The sequence below is a fragment of the Scedosporium apiospermum genome (genome assembly GCF_000732125.1).
Source record: "Scedosporium apiospermum strain IHEM 14462 chromosome Unknown SEQ_SAPIO_0114, whole genome shotgun sequence".
Taxonomy (NCBI): Eukaryota; Fungi; Ascomycota; class Sordariomycetes; order Microascales; family Microascaceae; genus Scedosporium; species Scedosporium apiospermum.
In genome coordinates this window covers 94769-116196 of record NW_015971815.1, presented here as the reverse complement: position 1 = coordinate 116196, position 21428 = coordinate 94769, and the positions used below count along the sequence as shown (strand labels likewise).

General features: G+C 50.5%; 4 protein-coding genes and 3 pseudogenes across 4 annotated transcripts; 5 read left to right on the top strand and 2 right to left on the bottom strand.

Annotated features, from left to right (window-relative positions):
- Positions 1-903: 903 nt before the first annotated feature.
- Positions 904-3108, bottom strand: SAPIO_CDS7980 (Peroxisomal primary amine oxidase; the record flags this gene model as incomplete). The annotated part of the gene is made up of 3 exons (XM_016789723.1): positions 904-1865; positions 1917-2951; positions 3006-3108. The coding sequence occupies 3 exons, from the start codon at positions 3106-3108 to the stop codon at positions 904-906; spliced, it is 2100 nt and encodes a 699-aa protein (XP_016640660.1).
- A 995-nt stretch (positions 3109-4103) lies between these two features.
- Positions 4104-5759, top strand: SAPIO_CDS7979 (annotated as a pseudogene; the record flags this gene model as incomplete).
- A 1089-nt stretch (positions 5760-6848) lies between these two features.
- On the top strand, positions 6849-8845 carry SAPIO_CDS7978 (uncharacterized protein; the record flags this gene model as incomplete). Its single annotated transcript, XM_016789722.1, has 2 exons — positions 6849-6951; positions 7377-8845. The coding sequence occupies 2 exons, from the start codon at positions 6849-6851 to the stop codon at positions 8843-8845; spliced, it is 1572 nt and encodes a 523-aa protein (XP_016640659.1).
- A 947-nt stretch (positions 8846-9792) lies between these two features.
- Positions 9793-11416, top strand: SAPIO_CDS7977 (putative aldehyde dehydrogenase-like protein; the record flags this gene model as incomplete). The annotated part of the gene is made up of 3 exons (XM_016789721.1): positions 9793-9917; positions 9977-10140; positions 10236-11416. The coding sequence occupies 3 exons, from the start codon at positions 9793-9795 to the stop codon at positions 11414-11416; spliced, it is 1470 nt and encodes a 489-aa protein (XP_016640658.1).
- Positions 11417-16806: 5390 nt separating this feature from the next.
- On the top strand, positions 16807-17259 carry SAPIO_CDS7976 (annotated as a pseudogene; the record flags this gene model as incomplete).
- A 256-nt stretch (positions 17260-17515) lies between these two features.
- On the bottom strand, positions 17516-18580 carry SAPIO_CDS7975 (annotated as a pseudogene; the record flags this gene model as incomplete).
- Positions 18581-19652: 1072 nt separating this feature from the next.
- On the top strand, positions 19653-21140 carry SAPIO_CDS7974 (uncharacterized protein; the record flags this gene model as incomplete). Its single annotated transcript, XM_016789720.1, has 5 exons — positions 19653-19694; positions 19934-20020; positions 20093-20131; positions 20188-20579; positions 20648-21140. The coding sequence occupies 5 exons, from the start codon at positions 19653-19655 to the stop codon at positions 21138-21140; spliced, it is 1053 nt and encodes a 350-aa protein (XP_016640657.1).
- Between the last annotated feature and the right edge of the window lie 288 nt (positions 21141-21428).

The window sequence follows — 21428 nt, the reverse complement described above, 5'->3', positions numbered from 1 at the left end:
ATGAGGTATATCATCAGCAAAACACCTCGTGCAAAACCTCCAGACCTTACTAAACGGCGAGATGCCGGCCTGCGTTGACGTCGATATTTTTTACATGACTCAAAGCTCCTATTTATGGTAGAAGGCAGTGGCTGCTTGACAAGTATCGATGCTGCATCAAGGGCCATAACTAAAGAGATGTGTCTGCTATAATAGAAGAAACTTTATATTTAAAATCGCGTCCTGGGGTAACCTAAGACGCGGTTATGCACACCGATGGCTCTAGTAGGCCTACTTTATGACCTTACTATTAATAGGTGTAAATCGAATTTTCTGACGCTTAGTCTAGCTTGTGTATCGAGCATATAAGTTAGACACACTGGTGAGGTTTGTATCAAGTGTTTGTGACGACTATAAGAGCTGTAATAAGATTGCACTAAATCCGACGAAGCCGCACATAATTGTATCATATAGGTTAAACTGTCTGCCGATTAACATCGGAAAGCTCAACGAAGGTCGTACCTCATCTGACAATTTTTCACAACATTGGTAACTTATACAATTTACTCTGCTCAGGTAAATGCTCCAATTTAAAAACAGAGGATGGCTTTTAATGTTCTATAAATGAAGAGAGGAGACGTCGAATGTTATGGTTAAATGAAAAGGATTGTATTGATGACTCAATAATGGAGCCGGAAGATCGTGAAGAAAACAGGACGTTAAAAATATAAGATTGGCTGATCTAATGAACTGTTGAACTCTTCGAAAAGAAACTTCCCAGCTCAGCGGCAGAGAACAATGTATTCCCGTCTTACCTAGCCCTTTTCTCTAGTCCCCCAGAGTAGAAACCGGCAACGCAAGTTCCATTCCACCATGGGCACGTTCCGCGCTATTACAATCTTCTCCGTGGCCGGCTTCGGTTTCTCAAAGCTTGCTAGGAACATCAGACTTGCCGCAACAAACCTGCTGCTTTTGGGCAAAAGCGTTCTCCGATGACTTGTCAACCGCAATGTGGGTAGGTGGAACCCACAGAGCCGGGTTCTTGACAAAGAAGTTCGAGGCTCGAAGCATCACACTTACGGGCTCAGCTGGCATGATGGGGAAGTCCTCGGTGCGCGGGAAATGGGTGAGGCCAAACTGGATGTAGCACACAATGTCGGTGTTCTCAACCGAACCATCCTGCGCCACCCAATCTGCGATGGTCTTGTTGTAGGGGTGGCCGAGTTCACCGGTGGACTGGCAGACGTAGTCACCGGCGGGAAAAAGTTGGTAGTCCTCGTAGGGGACGACCCAGAGACTCTTTCGGGCGAACGCAGCACGTTTCGCTAACATACTTCCAGGCTTCGCGAGAAGCGTCGGGCAGTTGTTGTTGAGGATCTTGTAGGCAACAGGCTTCTTGGTAGAAGGGTTGATGCTACTGGGATTGATGATGTCCCAGCTGCGGCTGGTCTCGTAGCAATAATTGGCGGCAGCCTCCTTGGCAGTACGAAGTGGCGTCTTCTTGCAGTAAAAGCCGTTGCCGTAAAGATTCTCCGCGGAGCCAAGCGGCGCATCGGTGAGTACAGCATCATTCTGTACAATGGAGTTGTTTGGACCATCGATCTCCGGGTCGACGCGCAGCGAGAAGATGTGCTGATGATTGTGGGCAGTAATGGCCGGAGCAACCTCGGTGCCGTATGGAGCAGCTGTTTCCGAGGGATGCAAGCAATAGGTATTGAGCATGCCCGTAAGCTTAACCTCGAGCTTGTAGGTTCCATCAAGAGTAAATATATGGTAGAACGCATAGTCATAATTGGCAGCCGTGATGATCTGCGAAATGATGAGCTTACGATCTCGGGCGGAGATCACGGTGCCGTCACGGTAATCGGTGTGCTTGTAGACCAGACCTAGAGCTCGATTAGTACCAATTTTAGACATATTAGAACTGCAATTCTTACCATTATCCTCCTCGTGAATGCAGATGGCATTTTGTACAACGGCCGGCTCGCCGCTGCTCGTACACATGATGGCGTCGAGATAGTGGATGGCCCCTTTACAGTCGCATCCGAGCTTCAGAGAGTTGGTCATTAACCCCATGCCATATTCTCCCTCATCATGGGCATGCTTCCTCTGGTGGGGATGATCCGGGTTCCCGTAAGGAACGACCATTTCCGCGAGACTGATGCGGTTGAAGAGTTTGCGGACACGCTGTCCATGGTGGTCGTCGAGGCGGACGTCGGAGATCACGATGCCCTCGCGATAGTTGAAGCCAATGTGCATTTTGAACCCAGCCCAGTGAAGCTCACTTCCTCGCATACGGAATGAGACGCCTTCGGGCTGGACAATGTCAATAGGCTTCAGCCTATTTTCCTCGTACGAGTCGCCGACGTAATCCGGCATGTAGTTGTGTTCTTCGAAAGAAGGAGCGGTGCGCTCTCCATTCACGCGACGGATATCAACCGCAAGGACCTCTTCCTTCTCCGTGTCAAGGATGACGGTGAAGTCAAGTGGGTGAGCATACTGGTTGTCAGACTCCGAATTACGATAGTAGACGAGGCCCTGTTGCAGGCGTCGTTCGGTGCCCCAGCGGTGGTCGAAACCAATAGCCCAGGCATCTATATAGACCTTGCTCATGTCTGTGATGCCAATTTCCCTGCAAGCCTCAATTACTCGAGGATCTGCGCGGGCGACGCGCTCGCAAACGTCAAGGTCCTCGAGAGTCAAGATCGGGCCAACATCTTGGACGACCTTCCAGTCCTCAACAACAGACTGGTTGAGGTTGACAATGACCTCGGCGATGTTGGGCGTGCCCTTCTCGAGGATGATAGCAAAAGCGCGGCGGTCAGGCCTAGGACCGCGGCGATCACGGAAGGCCACGTACTCGTGCTTCTTAGGCTCACGCAACGTGAGACAGTTGAACTTCAGAGGCTTCGAGCCGGCATATTCACGAATGATCTTGGAAGCAGCACGAATCTCTTCAATCGACAGCTGGTCTTGAGGCGTGTTAAATGAGAACTTTTCATACTTTGGTCGTTTTTAAAACTTACTGAGAGGATGGGTCGAGCGACTCTTCGACAGGTCTGGAACGGCGTCGGTGGGCTCTTCCCGAAAGATAGCGTATCCGGCTATGGACGAGGTATCGATGATCATGTTGAGGAGTGTTTGTGTTAAACAACTGTGCCATACGAAGCTTTTGCAACGATGCCTATAAAGGTTGAGAGAAGTATGTGATAAATGCTAGAGAGCGGATCAAATTGTAGGCTGGGAAGACTTGCTGGTCTGGATTTAGATTGGGTTCGAGTTCTCATCGAAGAGAAACCCATCTTCTTATAGCCCATTCCCATCACAAGTCGACACCAACGGCCCACCTTAGATCATACGACTGTGGCTCCTCTGGACGATCTTGTTGAGGATTATGGCCTCGCTATCCGACGCACCCAGCTGCCTCCGGATAGCTGCTTTCACATTTCGCGGAGTACGTAAAAGAGCTTTGACACTCAAACGGTTGTTTCCGAAAGTTCTTGGCATTACCAAACTGTCAGACAATGTGACCCTATGTGTCAATGAATGTGGATCCCTGGCAAGGATTGCATCGGTGGACTCGATTCGCGAGATGGCTAGACACACGGTGGTGTAGGGTCAAAAATCTTTCCAAATTCGTCCTCTTATCGCACAAAAGTTCTATCAGCCACAGGGTGTGATTGATGTCACGTCATGACATGGTTCCCCAGCTTTTGGGGAAAAAGAGGGAAAAAACAACAGAAAAAGAAAAAGAAGAAAAAAAGAAGCAAGGAAAAAAGGAGGCGATAGCCGTATCACCAATATTGAAGTGTTACCCTCCCTAGAATAATCTTCTTACGAAGACGCCAATGGCAAGGAGGGAGCTAGGGTCAAGATGATGGCAACAGGGAACAGGTTTAATCGTGAGTGTAGGAATCGACTGATAAAGGGACCAAAGCGCCCGGGCGATAGGACAAGATCCTTTATTTAATAGAACAAGGCAGCATCAATTTATCTATTGACATTTCCCCCAAAGGCAACGCCGAGTAGTTTTATCTGTGTCATTCCCTTTCCTTCATTTACAAGACACCAATTCTGATCAATACTCTACCACCATTGCCATCTATTTTCTAAGACCATCTATCATGGACCGCGACGATGAAGCACAACCACCTCTCAAGGGAATTGCCGGACAAGTCGCTCAGGATGCGGCAGATCTGGCCGACCTGGGCCACGAGCAAGCCATGTCGCGAAAGTTCAGCCCTTGGAGCATGTTCTTCCTCGCCTTCAGTATCCTGGGAACTTGGTCCACTTTTGCGCAGGGGCTGAACAGCGGCCTGACCAGCGGCGGCCCTATCACGATTCTCTGGGGCCTGGTCTTCGTCACTTTCTGCAATATGTGCGTTGCTCTCTCGCTGGGCGAGCTCTGCAGCTGCATGCCTACGGCCTTGGGCCAGGCGTACTGGATCTCGAGACTCTGGCCGGGCAACCCGGGCCGTTTCGTCTCGTACATGTGCGCTTGGGTTAATACATTCGGGTGGTGGACTATTTCGGCGTCGCAGCTGGCCTTCATGACCGAATTTATGCTAAGCATGAAGCTTCTTTTCACACCTGACTGGCCCCAAGCGACTGAGGGATGGATCAACTTCCTGTTGTATCTTGCCGTCACTATTTTCGTCACAGGCGTCAACATCGTGGCCTGTCGGAGAGATGAAATTCTTCCCTGGATCAACAATTTCGTCGGCTTCTGCTTCATCAGCCTCTTCTTCATCTTCTCTCTCGCGCTCATTATCTCGGTCGGGGTCAGAAACAACCTCTCTTACCAACCTGCCTCCTTTGTCTTTGGAAAATGGATCAACCAAACAGGCTGGGGCGACGGTGTAACCTGGTTTCTTGGTCTCGTTCAAGCCGCTTATGGTCTGACTGCGTTTGACGCCGCCGTTCACCTCTCGGAGGAAATGCCGGCACCTCGCCGGAACATCCCTCGTACCCTCTGGCTTTCCGTGAGCGTGGGGGCAATTACCGGTTTTATTTTCATGGTAGTCTGCCTGTTCTGCATTCAGGACCTCGAGACCGTCTTGAATCCTTCGACGGGTTTTCCCTTCATGGACCTACTAGCACAGGCGATGGGACTCGAGGGCAGCGCAGTCTTGCTTGCACTGTTCATTTTCAACGGTATGGGCCAGGGCGTCAGCATCGTCACCACGGGCTCCCGCCTGACATGGGGCATGGCTCGTGATGGAGGGATGCTGTGGAGCAACTACTTCTCACATGTGGATAATTTCTGGAAGGCTCCAGTACGCGCCTTGTGGATTCAGGGTGTTATCATTGCCTTAGTCGGAGTTCTCTACACCTTTGCCAGCACCGTTCTCGAGGCCATCCTCGGTGTCTCGACCATCGCCTTAACGGTCTCATATGGAATGCCAATATTGACGCTATTACTCGTCGGTCGTGACAAGCTGCCCCCAGGTGGTGAATTCAGCCTCGGGAGGCTTGGCCCCTTCATCAACTGGATCTCCGTCATCTACTGCGCCATTACTACCGTCTTCTTTTTCTTCCCAATTGAACCCAAACCTTCTGGCTCGGACATGAACTACGCCATCGCGGTATTTGGAGTTATGCTAGTGGTCTCATTGGGCCTCTGGGTCTTCAAGGGCCACGCCACATATCTGCGGACTAGCGACGCGGAACAGCGCATGAATCATGCGAGGCGCCTTGAAGTGGCCACTATCCAAGGAATTCCCGAGAGTGGAGACGGAAAGAACGGCCAGGATGCCGGATCGAAGGTGGACTTGAAGTGACTTTCATTCAAGATTAGTTAGGTGGCACAGGGTTCGTTGGAGCATAGTATTCGTTTCGGCCAGTTCTATCTTTTTCTCATTTTGAAGTCATTTGTTTATCTTACTACTTAAGGCGTTCATGCCGAAGTACCGAATTAGAATCGACAGGTCTGCAACGTAGTTAATTAAGCACTCAGCAATTCTCTTCAAACGTTTGCGACATCCCCCCTTTTTAGTGTACGTCTTTTTACCAAGCTCTGCCCCTCAGTTGCATGTTCGCTCGTTCACAAGGTTTCATTCCCACTAGGCCACGCGGACTCCCCGCAGGGACACCCATGCGCCTGTGAGTAATTTCCGGGCGATATACGAAGTAGTGGTAAGATATGAACAGCCCTAGTTGCTTTGTAATTGCGTCTGGTTGGTGTGATAAACACAGGCGCAGCGTTTCTTATCTTCGAAGACATCTTGGACGATTATTTACCCTAATTAGGCAGGTGAGAGGAATCGAAGAAAGAAGAGTTGTGGGGAAAGGAGCTTAACCCTGTCCTGTCCAAAAGCTACATTTGCACTAATCTGAATTGGTATCGTAGGGTTCTATCAGTGACGCGTTCCAGGGCTGTGTGGGGCGAGGTTTAAACTTTACCGAGGTGTCCCGGCGTATCTCGTACCAAGTAGTGTAATCCTACTTCATTCCGCCCCTTTCGGTGGCCCACTGCCACAAGGCCATCGTGGGTAGGAGGCACCCAATGCCCTGCATGAGGATGTGAAGTGTTCCGTACGGACCTTTTAGTTACTACCTATGGTAAGTCTACCCGAGAAAACAACTCTTGCCCTTTTCTCGGAACCTGCGGCACAAATCTAGTACACTATGTTGGTGTGGGAAACCCCCGCATTTTAGCACGATGTGTTCAATCTTAGTGCACGAAGTAGTGCAGCCAGTGATCCCCACCTGAGTGGGTGAGTCGCTATCTTGCTATTTCATATGGGATTCACACCACTGCGAGATGTGGTTCTAGTTTCTATATTTGGTTAGCCTGGCGACCTGCAGCAGCGGAGTCTTTCCTGCTTCATAGAGAGACCATTCGAAACCGAAGAAATGGGTTACTTCCCATGCTCGGACGTCGGACCGTGGCCAATGTTCCGACGGTGTCGGAGTGGCAGCATGCCAAGATTGGGGAGGACCTGGTGTTTTTGGTAGCCGATTCCAAATACGGTAAGTTTTGTGCCCAAGGTGGTGCGGGTATAATAGTCATAGTCGTTTGTGGCCAAATCCTGGTTCGGTCGAAGGCTTCTACCTTTGTACAGCCGCCAGGGTTCTTTCTCCTTTTCTGGCTTTCCCCGCGATTCTCTCGCTTGCAGGCCTTCCCCGCAATCTTTCCCTGGAAATCACTCCATCTCCCAACTTCACACAATCAACGCATCCTTCAATCTATCATCCAAAATTGTCGAGCGCTGGTCGTCTTGTCTAGGTCAAGGTATTATCGGGTCAAGCAGATCTCTCGACCAATTCCCGGACCCGTGAATGGTAATGAACGGGGCCTTTCGTCCTTCTCGCTCCCCTCGGCCACATATGGCAGAGTTGGAGTCCCTCACGCTTCAATTTCAGGTCGAGTTACTGAAAAGTATCCACTCCTGCAGCTGTCGGCGTTAGTTGCTCCCAATTGCCGCCTGGAGAAAATTCGGGGGAGTTTACCCAAGACGAATGGGACGACATTCAAACGATGACTAGAGTCAGAGTTGTTGAGGGTTCGTGTTGGCCATGCAAGAAGCGCCGCATCAAGTGTGACCTTACTAGGCCCGTCTGCCATCGGTGCCTCAGGAACGGATCCACATGCGACTACAACACACGCTTGATTCGCTGGAGCACGCGCCCAAGTGTTCGTGTGATGCCGATTATTCATCAGGTTTCCGGATTCAGTCAGGACGGCCTCTCCATCGCCGAGAAGCGTGCGTTGGATTATTTCCGTGGTCGAGTTTGGCCTCTCCTCCAGACCTTAGCGGAGCCATGTGCTCCTCCGCTTCCGGTTGCCATTACCCACCGTGTCGTGTTGTTGGCAACATGTATGCTTGCCAACTCTCACCGTGTGCTCCAGGATGGAAAGGAGAGCCGAGGCTCCGGATTCAATGTTATACGTCTCGAATGTTTAGCGGCGATTCGATCAGAAGTTGGCGACTGCTGCTCCGGCGGAAGCACCGAGCCTTTGCTCGTTCTGCTCTTTGCTGTGCTTCTCTTTTACCTCCATGACGGCTTTATGGAGCTAAACGACGATGCTGCGTCGACTCTGAGCCATCATCAAGGCGTCCTGGCAATCCTCGAACAACTAGGAGGCATCGAACCCGTCCTTCTCACGAGCCAACAGTCTCTCCAGATGCTCCTCTCCGAGTTCGTGTCGGCCGACCTGACAACAGCCTTACTTCAAGGAACTCTTCCTTCGTACTCCCCAACCGTGTGGGAGGCTATTGACCAAGGAGCCGTCTGGTGGGAACGAGACCCATTGGGCCGCTACTCTCTTGCTACAGTCTTCCGTGAGATGTCAACCATGGCGTTCTACCTCGACTCGCTCAAGAACTCTTGCTGCAATTTAAGTATGGAGGCGATACGGGCATTCGAGGAGAATTTGCGCCCGATATACGCACCAATTACCACACCAATTACGGATGATGGATCTGATAGCGGATCCGAGACTACTTTGATGAGGAGTCTTAATGGAACGACCGTTGAAGTAGTTCACGCCTTTTCTTTGATCCGCATATTTCAGCATACTGCGCTTGTTTACCTTTACAGAGCGATCTGTGGGCTGCCCCTCACCCATCCCTTAGTGCAGCAACATGTCCAATCTTGCTTGGATTGCATTCTCGACATTGAGCGACCATCGAAAACACTACACTGCGTCATATTCCCACTGTATGTGGTTGGCGCTCATGCCCAATTGCTCACGCATCGGCAGGCGGTTCTCGGCCTGATGGATTTCATTTACGAAAACATGCGATTCGCGTGCGTCAGGGCTATTGGTCAAGCTGTCCGCGCTATTTGGGACATGAACTCGATTGATTTGAGTTGGGCCGAGCTGTTTTCTGTTCTTAGTCCTAATGTGCTGGTTTTGTAATTATGCTCAGACGTTAATGCAGACTTGAATCCCACCTTTGTGATTATTTAGTATCTAAGACGTTAAATTTACGTGCCATTCCACCCTAGGCAAATTTACGAGCTGACAGTCATGTCTTCACGAGAGATCAGCTTTTTTTTTTTTTTTTTTTTGGGGGGGGACGTTGCAGTCATTGCAGATGATTCGTTCTGCCTTGCCCAACGACCGGGTCCACTGAGCTGCATGGCTAGAATGGTCCGGTCCCCAGAGATAAGGATCAATTGATCATTGTTTGCCTCCGAATGAGCCGACAATAAGCTACAATAAATGCCGAGGTAAAGTTTAGTCGAGGAGCTATCAGCTGCACGTTTATCTATCGAGACCTACAACCTCTCCCGGTTTCTTTCCTGTCACGCCGCAAGATGATCCTCTAATCCAATGCTTCAAATCCACCGTTGTTCCAGATAGGAGATCCGCTAAAACCAGGTTGGGTATCCCAAAATGGCAACTTTTAAGGCACAGTCACATTGAGATGGCCAAGCCTTGTACTAAGCCCAAAAGGGATAAATTCGAGGCCAACGCCGCTGGTGTGGTCTTATCGAATGTGGAACCATTCATTCCCATCCTGCATCAGGCCCGCTCTGCCGATCCAGCTGCCGGTGATCTTCCCCGCAGCCGCTTCTTGGCGACTGAGAGGAAGCTGGAGGAAGTCAAATAAAGCAGTGATCAGCAGCCAGACTATACCGGAACAGACTTGTGCACCCGGGCCCCAAGGTGCACGTGTCTGACGCCAACGCCGAAACCATTAGCTAACTAAAAAGTCACCCAAGTACTTCAGCTGCTTTAATGTTGTCTTTGCAGTTCCTGGACTCTCGTCACAGAAAATCACATCGCCCTTACTCTATTCCCACGCTTGAAAGGTCTTGATCCATTGAAAATCCCTCTTGCCTAAGATCACCACTATCATTATGGCACTCTCAGTAGAGCTTCAGGCTCCTAACGGCCGCCGATATACACAACCCACGGGATTATTCATCGGTAATGAATTTGTCCCGTCATCGAGCGGCAGCTCAATCAGTACTATTGACCCTGCGTAAGTAGCATCTGCGCCAAAGGACCTGCTTCTTGCTCCTCTGCTAATAGATAAATTAGAACGGAAGAGGTCATCACCACTGTTCACGCCGCAGATGCCAACGACGTCGACAAAGCCGTTAAAGTTGCTCACGCTGCTCTCCGTCACCCATCATGGTCCCAACTCTCTGCCACTGACCGGGGCCAGCTGATGATGCGCCTTGCTGACTTGATCGAGGCAAACGGTGAGCTCTTTGCAACAATCGAAGCCTGGGACAACGGTAGCTCTCTCACTGGCCTGATCAAGGCAAAATGCTCTCGCTGACAATAGCAACAATAGGCAAAACGTACAGGGACGCGCTGGAAGGTGACGTAGTCGAAGCCGTTACTACAATCCGTTACTACGCTGGCTGGTCGGACAAAATCTTTGGGCAAACTATCAGCACCACGCCTCTCAAGTTTGCCTACACGATCCGCCATCCCATCGGCGTGGTTGGCCAGATCATCCCTTGGAACTATCCCCTGGCAATGGCAGCCTGGAAGCTCGGCCCTGCGCTGGCTTGTGGGAACACGGTGGTGATCAAGGCCGCCGAGCAGACCCCACTGAGCATCTTAGTCCTAGCCCGGCTCATCAAGGAAGCCGGCTTCCCACCCGGTGTGGTGAACGTTATCAACGGACTAGGGGCGGAGGCTGGTTCCGCATTAGTGCGGCATCCTTTGATTGACAAGATTGCTTTCACGGGATCCACAACGACGGCTGTGCAAATCGGGATCTCAGCAGCGAAGTCACTGAAAAACGTAACTATCGAGGCAGGGGGCAAGTCGCCACTCCTTGTCTTTGATGACGCAGAGTTAGATCAAGCGGTAAAGTGGTCCCATTTGGGTATCTTCTCGAATCAGGGCCAGATCTGTACGGCAACCTCCCGCATATTCGTCCATGACGCCATCTATGACGAATTCGTCAGGCGGTATCTCGACACTGTTAAGACCGTCAGTAAAGTGGGCAGCCAGTGGGATGATGACACTTACCAGGGTCCTCAGATATCAAAGGCCCAATATGAACGGATCTTGCGATATATTGACGTCGGGAAGCAGGAAGGAGCTGCTATCATGACAGGAGGCCATCCTCTGAGTATTGGCCCTAAGGGGAAAGGTTTCTTTATCGCCCCGACGGTCTTTACGGAGGTCAAGCCATCCATGAGGGTCTTCCGTGAAGAAATTTTTGGCCCAGTGGTGGTTATCTGTCGCTTCAAGACGGAAGATGAGGCTTTGGCGTTGGCCAACGATTCCACCTACGGCCTTGGATCTGCTGTCTTTACCAGGGACCTAGAGAGGGCCCACAGAGTGGCGGATCGCCTAGAGGCCGGCATGGTATGGATCAACAGCAGTCAAGATAGTGACCCGAGAGTGCCATTCGGCGGCGTGAAGCAAAGCGGTATCGGAAGAGAGCTCGGCGAGGCGGGGCTGGAGGCATATTCACAGATTAAGGCCGTGCATGTGAATATGGGAAGCAAGCTTTAGGGTGTATGGGTCAGATAGATACAGCATTACCTCGGTAGAATTAAATAAAGGCTTGTCTTTATATGCTTGAAAGGTAGGTATGAATGTTTCGGCAGGGTCCCGCGCGCACTAGGACCTAGAATGGGAAATAGGAATACTGGAGCATCAAAATGATTTGTATGTCCGCGACTAGTTTGCAACCAGAACATGAAGATCATGTTCAACTTTTGTAAGCGAGAAGGGATTGAAACCATCATTCCCTTAACCGAAGTTCCCAACGCCGCGCACACCACATTTCCGCCACCTTAGCAAAGCACACGAGGAAACCTGATCAGTCAAGGAAAGGTCGGGGCGGCGTATCGACTTACAGGATCAATATTGAAACAGTGATAATAGATTTGTATGACAGTCTTCAGGGTGTTGTTTAGGCTGGTAGAAGAATCGATCAGGGGGAATATTACTCTTATTCAGGGCAAGAAGTTGCGGATCCTGTTCTAGGGCAGGAAGGAAGCCATTGAAGGTTTTGGCCGAAAACCACCACTAAGCAGTGCTACTATTGAGCTGATGTGAGTTAAGGCATCCGATCTAGCATTGTCAAACATAATTCTAGACACCGCACCCACGGCGGATTTGGCACTGCGACAATTCGTCTCTCATCCCTGGACTTCGCCACCTCTTCGAGGTGACTTACGAGCTCGATCAGCCGCTTGGGGCGTCGTGGTGGTCCTCCTTGTAGTGTATCCACTGGTCCCCTTCCAGTCGCCGTCAAACGATAGGCGACTTAGCAGATATTCATCTAGAGACGCTTGAACCGGGATGGTGAGAGGTCGCTATTTTGCCGGACCCGGGAAACACAACCCAAAGTTCGTAGGGCATATCCCGCCCTTGTCGAATAAGCATAAGTCGAAATGGTCCAATGGTCGTAGAATAGTCGTAACAGCTTCGCGGAGACGTTATGAACTCAGTGATCAATGGGGAATCTGTATCGCGCAGAGTCGCAGACAACGAAACAGAACTGAAGCAATAAGAAGAAGTGTATTAGTATTGAAGAATAGAGAAATGTCTATCGCGAGACAGCTCTCGAAGCCGAGGAAAACGACTGATCACCTAAAGTCGATGTCTCCCCTCTCACTACATGTGAAACTGCTAGGTCGTCCTTCTTCCATGCCTCCAGAACCTATTCTCCTGTTATATGTATATAAGTGAGGTTGAATGTGTGGCTCTGCGGCTCTTTCCTGTGTGGCTCCTTGGAAACCTACAGAACCACGCGCCGACACGCTATCGTCATTGTCGAGGTCCTCACTCTAGATGATCTTCGACTTTATCTTCTCGGGTACACTCTTCGCCTTCTCCAGAACATGTTTTTATTATGGGGATGTTTTCGATCCGATCGGCGTTTGACGTTTGTCTTCTCCATACCCATTACTGGACTGGAGACTGGAGCTTCCGCCTGTTTGGCCCAGGTCGCAAGAAGCCAAGGATGACCTTATGCAATACCAGCATTTCAACTATCGTCTTGGGAAATCGTGCAATATGTATGACGCCCTCTCCGACGGATCCGCTACTCCGGAGCGTCAACGTATTATCTCCGTAGAGGGACAGGACTTGGGAGTCTCCTTTGAGCAGACTGTTATGCGGTGCGTCGACATCTCCGAGATGACTTTTTCAAACGAACCATCTGGGTCGATACTATTTGCATCGAACAACAAAGCTCGAAGTAGCGGCCACAAGTGCATCGCATACCAGAAATCTACCGGCGTACCGAATGTACGATTTGCTAGGTTGGGTTGACGCGCCCAGCACTACGCATAGCTGCCCGCCCCAGCTATTACACGTTACTGTAGCTCAAGGGTGTAGCCTCTTTTCGGAATGAGATCTTTACTATTCGGACTAGGAGGTCTCTGCACCCGTTTTAAACACCCTCCGCCAAGCGCTTGTCGATTTCTCGACTTAGGCGGCTAGTGGGGCGTGACCAATTTTCCCTTTAAATCCTTACTTTCAGAAGTACGAGAGTACATTATCACATCGAAGAGTCGGCTACTTCGATTGTCCCTTGAAGAAAGCCTTAGCGTGGTAAGTCTAGGGGAGGGTTTCGAAGTGGCTGGATTGGTCTCCGAGGATTTTGGATCTTGTTTTTAGAATCGTGAAAGGGCCATCGTCAACACCCGTAGGCTTTTGCATCTATCTCAAATCCCGCCAAGCAGCTGTCTCCGGACTGGTCCTGAAACAGCGGAATATACTTAGTGACCCATTCCGACCCTGCTTCAAGTGTAAACTGAGATTTTGAGAATTCTCAGTAATCTAGGTACCAACTAGACTGTTCCCAATCGATAATGGCAACAATCACAGCAAAGGGATTCCGTTAAGACGATAGTACATGGAGATTGGAGTGGGCAAAGACAAATTTAGCGTCGTCCGGGAGTAGTCGTCGGTATGTATTAGGGATATCTTCAAGAGTAAGACTCGGGAAATGAGGCTCCTTTCCTCATTTTATCATCAAAGAGAGCCGGTCGCGGAATTCTGGGACGCAAAGCGTTGATCGGAGGACGGGATATGACGGAGACGGCGAGCCCATTATCGCGGGCGACATGAAAGAGCAGATCCCACTGGCCTCGGTGCGAAGGAATCAGCAGCGTCTCCGAATATTTTGCGACACTTGTCAGTACGCCCGCTCGAGACCGATCACAAAGCACGATGTCGACGCCGGGGGCTTCAAGAATGTGTAAGGTATTAGGGAAACGCAAGAGTGGTAACACCCCGTTTGTGAAGACAACGTCGCTATATGGGTCACGATTGACATGACCTATACCCGGATGGATTAAAGATGGATAGTTAGGATAGACTACTATACTTACCAAGAGAATAATCACTAGGATGTTGGCGCAGCCGACGGAGGTCGGCAAGCATGGCACGCAATTCCTGACAGATTCCAACACGCTCGGTCGTAGGGAGAGAGTCCCATCGTTCCTCAAGCGTGACCCCTTGGACGAGCTTCAGCTCCAAGTAAAGGAACACAGTATCCCCGTCAGTAGTTCGGCCATAAATCTCAGGGAGGGCAATTAGGGGAAAATATAGCGTAGTGCCCACAGGCATTGTCCTTCAGCGATAGTTACCGCAGGCTCCTTGCCAAATTTCACCTAATAGGCCAAGTGGCCCAAAATAGACTGGGGGTGGTTGAACTTGATCTTGAAATAGTGGTCTTCAGCTGCGCTCTTTGCAGGGACTTCGTTTTTGGGGGGTTGGATGGATGGCACCGGGCCCAGTGCGTGAGAAGAACGATTATTGCTGAAAGATGACATCTGATCCCGATGGCAGTGACTTGAGCGAAAAACTAAAGTTGAGTCTTTCTTATTTTGAGCAGCGGTGGCATGGGGATTCCAAGGTATGGTGGGGGAAGAAAACTTGCTTTGATAACTTGATCTCGAGGGGAGAGACATTCATGAGCCGTTTTTAATATATCTGGCCGTTAGCGTCCAGCTCCGAGAGTCAGTTATGTCACCTGATCAGATGAAGTCGGCATTCTCAATTACGATGTCTGGGTCAAGTGCCAGTGTGGACGAGGTGGACGTGTCGAAGGCTAGGCCGAGAAAAAGAGAAGGAATGCCATCGAGATAGCGGCGTGAAATAGCGTTCACGTTCAGGCAAGCTTTGATGGAAGACGTTTTGGATTAGACGAGAAAGTCTCGTATCTAATAAAAATGGCTTAGCCCCATAGGGTTTTCACGCCTTCTATAAGATTGTATTATTAGAGGCCTCGACTCCTGCGTCCGAATAGCAGCCCTCTCCCCAAAGAGCCGGACTCTCATCACTTCAACAGCGCATAATTAGTGGGAGCTGGAGCTTAGGGTGAGTACCTGACTCTCACTCAACACATCGCAGACGATCAGATAGGTAATTAGTCTTATCCCTAGGCTAAGACAGGCCAGATCGGCAATGACAGAGCGTAAAGTCATAAGTCTCTTCAAGCATTATTGGGAACGTCGTGAAACGGAGGAAGGCTGATTGTAAAAGCGGGGTAGAAGGGAAGAAAGAATATAAGTGGAGAGGCGATAAGAAGTTTGATAAATCGCATAGGAGAAGAGCGGTTGTTACGACGTCTTGAGTTATGTCGCAGCCATTCAAGAGCAAGTTTAAAGGTTCCTCAGATGATAAAACGCAACCTCATCTCCTCTACACGTAACTTGCATCACCGGAGCCAGATCTGTAGAAAGAAATGTAAAGACCTCGCGCTCGAATATGAGTAATATAAGGAAATAGAATAGAGGAAGCACTTAGACGCTATGTTTTAGAGGAAGGAACAGCACGCGGGGGAAAGAAGAACAGGCGGTCGTGAGGGGGTCCGGTTACGCCAGGCATTATTTGGTGATTTGGCATAAAGTTTTTTTTTTTTTTTTTTTTTTTTTTTTTTTTTCCCTCCAAGTGGAGGTTATTGACTAAGACACGACAGCCTTTTGGATGCCTGTAGCGTTACGACATTGGATGGCATACCATTACTCATCACTGCCTCCTAATCGAACTCCTTGATGCTTGACGTCAGCTGTGATATTTCATTTACGTTGATCGTGTATTGTCGGATTTAGGTGAATTCGAATAGCTATGAAGAGAGAATAAGGTTATAAACAAAAGCTCGGCTTCCGGGTTGAACTCCCAGAGTTCGTGTTACGGTACATGTAGTCTTTAGCATCCTGTTTTGGGTACCGCCCCAAGTTAGGTGCTTTGTGACCATGGCGTTCCTCCTGGCTTTATCAACTTTCAGTCTTGCGGGCTGCCATTCGAAAGCTCGGGTGTTCGGCGAGCCGATCCCTGCCCTTTTCGATTTGCGGTGGACGTCTTAGACCCTTGCTCTTGCTTGAACACAATGGCACAATATTCTTAATGCTACTTAATATCTGCAGGCGAAGTAATATCGAGGACAAGGAATGGCGGCTTCCGACTCATACGAGACCTCCCAGTTGTGCCGACCCCGACTGCTTGCATCTTCTTGGCAACTGGGAAATTATTGATGCCCAACGAGCAAGCGGTGTCTCTACAAGGATGTGCCTCACAGCGTCACGCACAAAATCGACAGGCAACGTGGGAAATGGTATGACCAAACGTCCACCGAGACCTTTTGGTTGAAAAGGAAGTTGCTTGACTGTGAGATAGTTGCCGAAAACAAAAACTTATTTGTATTTACCGTCTCGCCCGCGAAGTATCGTTTGATTGCGCTCGTCCTCCGAGATTTGGTGTTCAAACGCATGTCAAGAAGCCGTCGTTTTTCTCCTTGTCTATTCATTTGACCTATTCACCCCGGCATCCCTTTCTGGGAGGTCTTACATCCTGTCGCGACGCACGATTAATTGTCCGGCTCTCCGTGGCTTCACGCAACCCGCCTACTCTCTCTACACAGAGAAGAACAGGCCTTATTCAGCATGGATCCTTCTCCAGAAACTACGCGCATAATCACTCGCAAGAAGCTACAGTACTGCCGGTTCGCCGACACTAACCAGTGGCATCTCTTTGACAATATCTTCCTGCCCGACGCAACCTTCGTATTCGTTGATCCACACGGCGCTGTCATCAATGAGGGAGGTGTCAATTACTCCTTCTCGTCGGCTGAAGAGTTCACGGCACATTTCCGCGAGGCCTTCAAGAAAATTCAGTCAATTCACCTTGTTGGCCCCGGCGAGTTGGAGCAGACAAGCCCCGACGAGGTCAAGGCAATTTGGGGGGTTATTTATCATGCGGGTACGAAGGGAACTGAGGATGGTTCGCAAGGGACAGGTGGGGGCCACTATCACGAGACTTGGAAACGAAAGGGCGACGATTGGTTTCTTCAAACCTTGAGGATGGAGAGACTGTATTGGAAGACATTGGGATCTTAATAGCCCGAGACCTAGAATACTTGATGGTTTGAGATTTCCCTCATCATATAACATAGCATCGGACGGAACAGAGAGAATTGAGCGATGCAAATGCTCCCAAGTCGTCCTAAAATGACATTATCCGATCGTTATAGGCTACACTGGAATACATCAAGTTTTATCCCTTCAGATCTGCTCCCATGAGCTGCAGAGGGCGCAGGTTGTGGTTGGTTAGTACGCACTCATCACTGCCACGATAACTTTGCCTCAGCCAGCTTTAGTTGGATAAGGACTTGGACGCGACTGCGTGACCAGCATGTTCGGCGTCCACCCCCCGATATTCAAAGTATTCATTCCATTCCGGGTCTTCAATCAGCGTTTGTGCCAGCCTCTTCTCATACGAGATAGCGAACTCGCAACCCTCATCCGACTCAGGCGCCATGGAGCGCGGGGGATATATGATGATGACACCCTCGGTCACACAATCCAAGAGGTGGCGGTAAGTGATAGGCTTCGCAAACCCAAAGTCTGCGGCAGTAACGTTCGCGTCACGATGGTCGGTTTGGAGGATCGACATGGGCGGATGCGAGTCTATACGGATATTCAAGGCAGTCTTGTCGCGAACCATTGCCACCCTGTCTAGGGTCTTGTCGAGGTTCTCCTGGGTGACACTGTCGGTCATCTTCCGGATGTACGATGCCACCTGGGATAGGGGCCACCCGGAGATGACCTCAGCTAGAGTCGGTTGTGGTACTGGTGCTGTGGGGGAAAGCGCCGCGAACATAACGATGCCCCGAGTACGTGCTGGACACTTTGGGCTGTGGAGTCGCCTCCGCATATCGACAGCCTCGGCCCAGAAGATTTTGGACGACAGTTCAGGCTTGAAGATGGGTTCGCGAAGCCGAGACAGTGTCCGCCAGATGAAGGCAGAGAAAGCGTCATATGTTGAGATCCAGGAGCCGTCGGTGGGTGCAGCTAGCCTCTTCAGCTCGGCGGCCTTGCTCTTCGGCAGATGGAAGAGAAGCAACACGGCCACGTCATGATCGGGGTGGCGTTCAGGTGACGGAGGGCCCTCGACTTGAGCATCCTGAGGCACCTCCTTCTTTGTGAGCCGCGAGACGTCGAGGCATGTGGGGTTCCAAGTGGGAAAGGGAGTCTGGCCCCCGACAGCGTGGCAATTCTCAGCCAGCTGGTGAGTAAAGCCGGCCCAACCCATAACATCGTCGGCATAGTGGTGATGGTGCATATTGAAAACCAGTCCTCCCTTGACGAAGTTTGCTTTGAAGGCCGAAACCACAGGGCTGTTATTAGGGTCGGCTTCGGGTTTCTCGCCGTACGTCATCGGATGGACACTCCAGAGTTTCAAGTCACCAAGCGTAACAGCACTGAAGTTGGAGTCTTCAATGTCATCAATGGTGGGATAATTATGCTCCGAGTCGAGCCATTGGACAAAAAGTCGAACAGTGCTGTCCTTCTTCTTCACGAATGAGTGGCCCCCCTCTGGGTCCTTCTCGATGGTGCCAGATCCTACGCAAGTACAGGGGTATTTGGACGAGGTAGTATTTGCCGTGCTACTTCGGTACTATTGCAGGATCCTTAATCATGTTACTGTTACCAAAGGATATCTTGCCGCTTTGGAAAAAGGACAAAATCGACAGGGGAGAAGGGAACTTTGATACAAGAATTTACGGGCCCTTGGAAAGTTCAGTATCGATGTCCGGGGCCTTGGGCCTGTATCTGACACAAGGGAAAGATCCAACCAGGAGGATGTTCAAGGCACTCGTAAACCCACGAGCTGGGCTAGCCAAGGATTAGGTCATGCCAGGTGAAGATTATTGACATTGGCTGAAATCACCCCAGGAAAACAGAACGGGGAACACTGCCGGGTCCTGCCTTGGCTGAGTGTGGAGCCAACAACCAAAAGGGTCTGCAGCCGGCCAAGTCCTTGTAGAATTTTGAGAATACGGAACTTCTGACTTTGACCTGTCGTATTCATGCATTATTTCGCTTGTTGCCGGAGCAGAAGATCGCAACCCTGTGTTGGTTCACAACCATTGTTTGAAAAAATAAGGATTCCTCATTGGAGGATACCGGTACGCCCATCTCGAGCCAGGGGACGCGGATACATCGTTCGCTAAGATTTTCCAAGATGAAGCCCAAAGCAGGCTCTGGTTCAACGAAGTAAAACACCCCTGACAAGGGGGCCGGCGAGGAGTCGATGCGAACCGGTGGTTAACTTGTGTAACTCTGAGGGCCTGAAGTCATGAAAGCCTGCTTTGTCCTCCTGACCGACATTCTGGTGAATGGGGGAAGCTAATCCCCACACCGAAAAGAGTTTAGTCGCTTCGTTTCGTTTGCATACCGAACGCCAGCCCGCTTCGGAAATATTGACGAGCACTGAGCTATAACTCATCATGGAGGTTGATCTTGACGGCCTGCCCTCGCTCCCCCAGAGGGTATCACTCCCAACTTCAGCAATCCCCCGAACCGAAATGATCTAGCCTGGGGCGTGCTCGTTACGTGCTGCGCTGTTGCTACAATATCGGTCCTTCTCCGTGCCTATGGCAGAGTCTATCTGTTGAGAAAATTCCAGGCGGAAGAGAGTACGTTTGAATCTGATCTGTGGCCCTGCCTTGCAATTCACCCTTAACGCCAAAGGCTAAACGAACTTTTGCTAACTATCCATCTGTTCCAGTTCTTGTCACACTTGCTTACGTTCGTGAACTCCTCCAACATCGATCGATGCGCCGCGGCTGATAATAAACTTTACTTTTCCTTAGGGGTGCGCTTGGGGGAGCGCCTATGCAACCTTCGCTTTTATTGACACGACACGCCGGGCTATTTCGTCCATCAGTGGGATGTCCGCCTCAGGGACGTCATTCCAACCACATATGTAAGTCTTGCTACCCCCTTGGGATTCCCCGGGGCTCGGCTGCTAACCGTCCGCAGTGGATCCTCGTCTTCGGTGTTTGCTACTCCTTCGTTCTTCCGTTCCTTAAATCGGCGATTCTAATAGAATGGTGCCGACTATTCGTCACTCCGGGAACAAAGACCAAAACTCTCTTCTTCTGGGGTTGTATGGCCGTCATCTTCGTTCAGGTCGGTGCTGGCATCGCTATTATCGTCGCGCTGAATTTCCAGTGCATCCCCCACCAGAGAATCTACGATTTCACAGTCCCAGGAAAATTTTGGGACCTATTCAAGCTGCAGGTTGCGTCGGCCACCATCCATCTCGTGTCAGACATTGCTATTTTCATGTTGCCACAACGTATAATCTGGAAACTAAACATGTCATGGCGGAAGAGGCTTGGTGTTTCGGTCGTTTTTGGCCTGGGTTTCCTGTAAGTCTGGACGCGGAACCCCAAGGTCCTGGTTCGTCTATCACGCTAACGTTTGAGCAATACCGTAGTGCCTGTGTCTCGGCGGCTTTCAGACTGGCCGTGACGGTCGCATATGGTAGAGCCACTGATGCTATCTTCAACCTGGGCCCTTTAGTTTTCTGGGCCTCCGCTGAGATGACATGCGGATTCTTTATTGTCTGTGTACCATGCATCCCGAAGATTCTCAAGGACACCGGTGTCATGAGCAAGATTAAGAGAGGACTGGGCATGAAGTCCACGAAGGCGAATTCGAGCCACAATTGGAACCGTTATGGAAGTGGGCCGTCGAACCATAGCAAGGCGATGAAGACAACAAACGACGCATATTACGAGTTGGATGAGGAGGGCGTACCTATGAAGGATATAAAGGGGTCGGAATCGACGGAGCATCTCCAGAACGCCGCGCCCACTGATGGAATCGTCCGTACCACTCGCATCGCGGTCACGCAGAACTCACCGTCGGTGAGCGACGGTGGGAGTAATAACATGTACACAGATCCTAGGGGTGGGTGGGCAAGGTAGATGCCGACTGTAGGACGCTGTCAATACAGGCCTACCTATCCTTCTCCAGGGCGCGCCACGACTTTAGTGCGCCGAGGAGTTGGAGATTGGGGGGTTGGGCATCAGGAGCCTCGAAAGGAAGAAAGGGGGGGGGGGGGGGGGGGGGGAGGGTTCAATGGTGCCAAGTAATTGCAGGTAATCACCTCTTCCTTCTGTGTACTCTACTGCATTTTAAAGCAGTACATCTTTTCTGCATCAGCCGAAGAACAAGACAGCACGTACTCTTCAGAATGTGATTGTTCGGACAAG